General features: G+C 57.7%; 1 protein-coding gene across 1 annotated transcript; it reads left to right on the plus strand.

Moving 5' to 3' along the window:
• The first annotated feature begins 3,728 nt into the window (after positions 1 to 3,728).
• TPBGL (trophoblast glycoprotein like) lies at positions 3,729 to 6,973 on the plus strand. The gene has a single exon (XM_088140839.1). The coding sequence runs from the start codon at positions 3,883 to 3,885 to the stop codon at positions 5,002 to 5,004; it is 1,122 nt and encodes a 373-aa protein (XP_087996965.1). The 5' UTR covers positions 3,729 to 3,882; the 3' UTR covers positions 5,005 to 6,973.
• Positions 6,974 to 7,520: the final 547 nt, after the last annotated feature.

Consider the following 7,520-nt stretch of genomic DNA (forward strand, 5'->3'; position numbering starts at 1 on the left):
GATCCATCAGTGTGTTTTCTTGGCTGCGTTTCCTTTGGCATAAATGCTCATCTTAATAGGAATTTGGGGGGGGGGGGCTGTCCTGCTCTCTAACCACTAGGCAATATCAACTTGACTCTTGCTATCTGGTGGCAAGGACCACCTCCCCTTCCACGCAGTAGTCTGTTAGCCCAAGTTAGAGCTGAATCCAAAACCTCGTGCTGTTAGATGGCTGGGGATGATGGGAACAGCAGGCCAATGCAGTTAGAGAGCTCCAGGTTGGAGAAGAGAGCTAAGCTTGCGAATACATAACTAAAGGGCAGCTATGAGATTCCAATTTAAAGAGGCAGCTCCTTTTCCACCCCAAAGGGATTGTTTAATCTGTTTCTCCTTTCCTCAGAGCTATTTGGTGTCATCCACAATGCTTCTGCTCTTGTAGCCTCACAACCATCCAGTAAACCGAGGCTAGGGACGAAGTTGGAATTAGCACAGTGACTGCATTTGCACAACGCACTTAAGTTGCTTATGAATCTTCCCCTTTTCTAAAATCGGCACGGTGCCTTCCATTGCAAATCAAGATTATTGATTTCCTGCGGGGGGCGGGGAGGGGAGAGGATTTTGCAGGCGTTGGGAATTGAGTCTTCAATCTCCCCCGAGTTTTTTCCCGTGGCGTGCTTGCTCTCGGGCTGCGGTCGTTTGAGGCTCCCTGTCTCAACCCAAGCCACCCCCAAACGAAGGTTGTAAATTTGGGAGTGACGTTGGAGATGCCAAAAAATCAGGATGGGCCTGGTCGCCTCTTTTCCAACTAACAGATTGAATATGAAAAGACAACGTTGGCTTTCGTGAGCTGCAGCATTAGTCGGAAAAGGGGCGACCAGACCCATCCTGATTTTTTGGCCACTGTAAACTATCCTGGCTCTCCTCCTACAGTATCTACTTGCACAGGGTTCCTCAACCTTGCAAACTTTAAGACGGGTGGACTTCAACTCCCAGAATTCCCCAGCCAGCAAGGCTGGCTGGGGAATTCTGGGAGTTGAAGTCCACCCGTCTTAAAGTTGACAAGGTTGAGGAACCCTGTACTTGGACACGCAGCAACCCTCTCTGAAAATAGGCCCACCCCTCCCCGGTTGCACCTTGTGTCCCCATGGGTCCTCCAACCATGAATAATGGAAGGACCTGCTAATGGAACCTCCAGTGCCAGCTTGACCACTAATCCGGAAGCCTCCCAGATGCTGTGGTTGGGCACAGCGTTGAGTCAGCCTGGGCTGTGTGTAAATATATCCAAGCTATCCTCAGGCTGGGAGACCATTCTTAGGTGGACAACCTCTAGGCCTGCTTGTCAGCCCTTCTCCAAAAGTTGTGTATGTGGCTGAGTAACGCAGCCATTTGGGGAAGGGTGTCTCTTGCATGGCTGCGTGGACCAATCTTTGCTCCATCTCTTGGAACCCTTAGCATGTAATGGCAAGTTTAATCTCAGCCGGGAAATGGAGATGGTGCCTGACTGCATCCTTCTGTGGGCCCGACCAGCCTGCCGCAGGGAAGAGAAGCCCATCCGGGTTCCCTTGCCACACACCAAGGTACAGGCTCATCCAGGGTTGCGCCAAGCAAGCCCAAAATCTTTTGGGATGCCAAGTACTTTGTGTCCGGAGGAACTTGCGCGCCTCCTGCATTCTCCAGCTCTGTTTGCGCAATACATTAATCTACAATCAGCCAATCGTGCTTCAACGAAGCATCTTGTTGCAAAGGTAGCCTACGGGAAAAGGTTATGGCCTGGTGCAATGTGCAAGCTTCTGTACTGCGCTGAGCAAACCAAGGTTCAGTTAACCATGAGCGTTGTGCAAACATAGCCTTTGCTGGACCAGCAACACTCTATATTAGGGATTCAATATATGGTCTTCTCTACCACCAGCTACCTGGTCCTTCTTGCGGTACGTCAAGCACTTCCTCTGCCTTTGAGTACGACCATGGCTCCAGCGTGGGTCAGGGGCATCTGGAGGGGCTCAAAACAGTCAGGATGGGAGTTGCAACCATGCAACCAAACCCCCCCTTTTTACATGCACTGCCACCATCTTGACTTTTCTGACCACGCCCCACAGACACGTTGCGTGAACCAAGACAGCACATTAAGCCAGAACATGGTTTATTTCTTTGGGCCTTGGATGTTATGTGAACATAGCAATCGGAGTTGGTTAAGCTAAGCTTCCGGTGTCATATAGAATATAAGGCTGTCACATTAAGCCATACTATGGTTGGTTGGTTTTGACTTCAGCCGTTGTATGAAGACAGCCAACGTGATGGGTGGATCCTAATTTTGATTTAAAGCCTTGTGCAAACAGCCTAAAGTTGTGTCTGCCCAATGAGGAAGCCATGGTTTGCTTAACAATGTTCACACTATACAAATCACACGGGTTGGGTTCACCCAACACACTAAACCACCAACAAGCAAACCATATTATGGAAATCTTCCCCCAACACACTTTGCCTGGTTACTGCATTAACCCATTTGCTGTATTTGCACAATACATGAAAACTTCAGTGCACCACGAGCTAAATCACACACACACACACATACACACAGAGTGATCAGATTTAAAGCTAAACAAGTTTTTGTCATTGTATAAATGGAGCTGTTAGGCTGACCACTGAACTGGTTAAGGATGTTGAGGGAAGAAAGACTCCCACTTAACACCATGGGATTCTTGTCACTGGGTGGTGTGTGTGTTTCTCTCTGATTTACACCAGCATCCTCTCCTGACACACCCCTGCCTGGCTCCCAAGGCTTCTCCTGGAAGTGTGACCCCCAAACTGGACCCCCTCCTGGACAATTCGAAGCAATTCAGCAAGCGTATGGGGATCCCAGGCAACTTAAGGAGATGCTCCAAGGTCGCTTTGCTGGAGGGTTTCCCCCAGCCATCGGCAAAGGAGTGCAAGAGAAGCCTGCTCGTTCATCCCGGCGGAATCCAGGTTGCGCGCAGTAGGGCGTCAGCGACAGCATTTATGACCTGCCGCGAGAATGAGCACGCTTTTCATGCAGCCAGCGTACACTTTTTCCTCCTAGCCCCCTGCCCAGAAATGTTCCTGTTCTCAATTCTGCCACCTCAGATCTGTAACGTGAAATAAAAGTAGACCGAGAAGAACTAATCAGATCGGCCCCTGCCCTCACGCCCGGCCGGCATCTCCAGGCGGGCACTTTGGGACGCCCGCGGCAGCGCCTCCCCCGTCCTTCAGACGCCTCTTCTCGGCACCCCGCTTGGCACCGCTCCGAGCGCAACCGCGCGCCTTCTTCCTCGCATCGCCCCCCCCATTCCCCAATACTTCGCTCCTCAAACCGCGCGGGGAGAAGAGCCGCTCCGCGCGCCCCGCTTCAAAGCCCACCCCCCAAACAAGAGGCACGGCAGAGAGCGCTCCTCTGAGAACGTGCAGAGAGCCTGGGGGCGCCGGGCGCAAAACTCGGGGCTCCCTTCCGCCCACTCCGCCGTCGGCGCTCCGCTCGCTGAAGAAGCCCCTCCGCGCGGCGAGTCGCCCTTGCCGCGGCCCCGGCGCGGCGCCCCCGACCGTCCGAGCGCCGCCGGGGAGCGAGCCAGGCGCGCCCCCCGACGCCCGCGCGCTCCCGCCGTCCCTCCCCCCGGAGCCGATCCGGGGCACCCTCCTCCCGTGGTCCCCGCCTCCGCTGCACCTCGCCGCCCGCCGAGCGCCGTCCGGAGCCTGACCGCCGCCGCGGGCCACTTCCCTCCGGCTGCTCCGCCAGCCTGTCGCCGCCGCCGCCGTCGAAGCCGCCGCCCGCCCTCCGTGGCTCGGCCGGGAGGAGAGCGCGAAGGCGGTGGCGGAGCTGGAAGGCGGGCGCGGGGCGCGAGGAAGAGGAAGAGGAAGAGGCGGCGGCGGGGATGCCCAAGCTGGGGTAGCATGGCCCGGCGCCCGCCCGGCTCCGGCCCGGCCCCGCTGCGCGCGCGGCTGCTGCCCGGCGTCCTGCTGGCCGAGATGCTGCTGCTGCCGCTGCTGCGGCCGGGCCAGAGCTGCTCGCCCTGCTTCTGCTTCGCCACGCCGGACACCGTCCAGTGCCGCTACGTCCGCCTGCAGGAGCCGCCGCCCGACCTGCCCGCGCCCGTGCGCAACCTCTCCGTCGTCGGCGGCAACCTGACGGTGCTCCGCCGGGCCGCCTTCGCCGGCGGGTGGGCGCGGGGCGAGGCGGCGCGGCCGCTGGCGCACCTGACGCTGCTGGTGCTGACCCACGACCGCATCGAGGCGCTGGAGGAGGCGGCCTTCGCCGGCCTGCCCGCCCTGGCCGCGCTCAACCTGAGCCACAACCCGCTGCGCTCCATCGCGCCCGGCGCCTTCCTGGCCTGCGCCCGCCTGCGCGTCCTCAGCCTCAACCAGGCGCTGCTGGCGCGGGCGCGGCCGCCGCCGCTCGGGCTGGAGGAGCTGCTGGGCGGCGCGCTGGCCAACCTCAGCCTGGCGCGGCTGGAGCTGGCCGGCAACCGGCTGCGGGCGCTGCCGCCCGGCTGGGCGCTGCCGCCCGGCCTGCGGGAGCTGGACGCGCGCAACAACTCGCTGCAGGCGCCGCGCGTGGACGGGCTGGCGGGGGCGCTGCAGCTGCGGCTGGCCGGCAACCCGCTGGCCTGCGAGTGCGCCGCGCTGCGCCCCCTGCTGCTGTGGCTCAGCAACGCCACGTGGCGGGCGCCCGACCGCCGCGAGCTGCGCTGCGCCTCGCCGCCGCCGCTGCGCGACGCGCTAGTGCTGCGCCTGCGGCCGCGCCAACTGAAGTGCCTGGACGACGGGGCGGCCTGGGCGCTGCTGGAGCCCGGCGCGCCCGAGCAGAAGGAGCTGGAGACCGTCTCCTACGTCTTCCTGGGCATCGTGCTGGCGCTCATCGGGCTGGTCTTCCTGATGGTCCTCTACCTGAACCGGAGGGGCATCAAGCGCTGGCTCAACAACCTGCGGGAGGCCTGCCGCGACCAGATGGAGGGCTACCACTACCGCTACGAGCAGGACAGCGACCCGCGGCGGGCCAGCCCTGGGGACCTCTGAGGCCGGTGCGGCTGGGGCGGGCGGAGGAGCCAGGCGGCGACCCCCTCCCTGAGCTTGCGAGATCAGCCGTTGGGCACCGTGGGACCCCGAGCTTCCTCTCCGGGGCAGCCTCCCCTGGTTCGTGCCCTCCAGAGGGTTGGACCCCAAGGCCCCTCAGCTTGGCTGGCACCAGCTGGACGAGGCGTCGGTGGACCTGGGGTTGGAGCCTGGTGCTTGCGATCCCCCTGTTCTGCCAGGCGCCACATTGACTTTGCGATGCCAGCCAGGTGGAACTTCTGCCCAGCCTGGCAGCTAAGCAGGGCCAGAGCTGGCAAATGCTCCGACGGGAGGACTGTAGGCCAGAAGGGGAAAGTCAGTCCCGTCTCAGAAGAAGGCAAGACCAAAGGACTGTGGTACTACTGCAGAGAAGACTGCAGGGATGGGACGGGGCGTCCCCAGGAATCAGGCCAGACTGAGGCTGTACCTTAAGCCTGTCTAGATCATAGCGCGTTAGTCGACCGTGGCTGATCTTGAACGCCTGAGCAGAGTTGGACTTGGCTAGTAAACTAGACAAGAGACCACCAAGAAGTCCCGGGCCGTGAATAATTCGCCCGGGCAATCCAACAGCCACGCTGGAAGATGGAAAGGCAAACCATTTGTGTAGTTTCCATGAAAAGTATATGGATGCAAGTCTCCAAGAACTGAACTCCCCTTAAACGCAACTTGACTTGTCATGGATGCCCCGTTCTTGACACCGCTCTCTGGAGTGTCAAGGTGCCTCGGCTTCACCGCCCACTTCCGAACTGTTCATGGGGGACGAGTGTGCTAATTGACTCCACTGCAGTCCGATGCAGATTTTCCTCGGAAGTGAGCTTCGCCCAACACCAGGGCTGCCTTCACCTGCCCACCCCCAGCGCTGGCTGCCCCCGCACCCTCCTTTTAACCTTGCACTTTGGGCACACCCAGCCCCCGTGGGATTCCTTATGCTTCGGGGGTGACGGATACCCCGAAAATGCAACGAACGGAGCAAATGGATTCTGCGGATGCAGCCGCTGGAGGTTCCCTCCAATAAAACGCATGCGGTTGGAGGGTACAATTGCCGTTTCTCCAAATGGAAAAAGCGTCAGGAATGGATTCATGTGAATGAACAAACTGCTGAGTCCCCTTCATCGCGATGTATGTTTGCTGGTTAAACAAATGGGTGCCGTGGACTGTGAGGCTCCACTTTCTTCCTCTCTTTGCATTTGAGGTCTGCCTCCCCCAAGAAGAAACATGACTGGGCACAGCTTTTTTCCCCCCCCTCCCATCTGTTTATCCACTGCCGCGCCCCACCCCCACCCCAGCTTCCAGTGGATCTCTGCCAAAACCAGTTTGGGGGGGGTACCCCTGTCTTTTTCTGCCCCTAGTTAGCAGAGCCCTCCCCACTCCCCCCCCCAGCAGCATGGGTTTAGGAGTCAGAAACTTCTGCCGGCCCATTAACCTTGGATTATTTCGGACCTAATTCCCTGCGGAGTTTGAGCTTCAGGGACCGATGTTGCAACAGAACAGAAGATTCTTTTTTAAAGCTGCCAGGTCTGTTTCAGATTACCTCTGAAACACACGCACACAGATGCCATAATCCCTAATGGGCGAATGCCTGGAGGTAAAGCCTGATGGATTTACTTTTGAGTAGTCCCATTCAAATCAAAACAGTTGTCCCTTAGTAACTAGTTTGCCGATTGCAGGCGGATCTCTGCAGCAATAGGAAACCAGTCCTGCGCCTGTCTTGGAGTAGCGGTTGCAGATACTTGTTTAATTCTTGCCTTTCCCTTTGTAGCGTTATTCCCGGAATAATCAAGCAGGTCAGAGGAAGCGATGCAAGGCGTTCTGTATTTATTCCATTCTGAGTCTCACTGTTGAAGGCCTTCTGTAAGGGACTGAGGGAGTCACAGTTGGGGAACAAAGGCATCAGGGAACAAATTAAAAACTGAATAAACTTAGTTTTTCTTCCGAGGAGCTAGAAACTCTTGGCTCACGGCTGCTATTTACCTTGCGTGCACACACACACCGGATTTAACTGGAAGTCAACATGCTGCTTTGATTGCATGGCCTAAATGGCCTCCCCCCCAACCTTCCTCCCACTCCAGGTAGTACAGTATTTCCGTTTCACAGCTGTGACCAGGCGACGTTGAAACATTTACAGAGAAGGAAGGATGTGGCCCAGGAGAGAAGAGACCGTTGGGATGAATGACCCTGGAGGTCATCTAGTCAACCCTGTTCAGTGTAGGCTTGACTCATTAGAGCAGTGTTTCTCAACCTTGGCCCCTTTAAGAGGGGTGGACTTCAACTCCCAGAATTCCCCAGCCAGCTGATGCTGGCTGGGGAATTCTGGGAGTTGAAGTCCATCCCTCTTAAAGGAGCCAAGGTTGAGAAACACTGCACTAGAGCATCTCTGATGGATGACCATCCTGTCTTTGGATCCATCTGAAAAAATGCATCACGTGGCTTGAAAGAATGCAAATATACATAGACTGCAGGGTTCTGAACCACGCAGGAGC

This window comes from Python bivittatus, unplaced genomic scaffold (assembly GCF_059951505.1).
Source record: "Python bivittatus isolate LINGU-HERP-01145 unplaced genomic scaffold, Pbiv_v1 ctg000340_np1212, whole genome shotgun sequence".
Taxonomy (NCBI): Eukaryota; Metazoa; Chordata; class Lepidosauria; order Squamata; family Pythonidae; genus Python; species Python bivittatus.

What these genes read in the sequence shown, in the direction of transcription:
- TPBGL (XM_088140839.1), top strand. Translation starts at nt 3,883, where the DNA reads ATGGCCCGGCGCCCGCCCGGCTCCGGCCCGGCCCCGCTGCGCGCGCGG.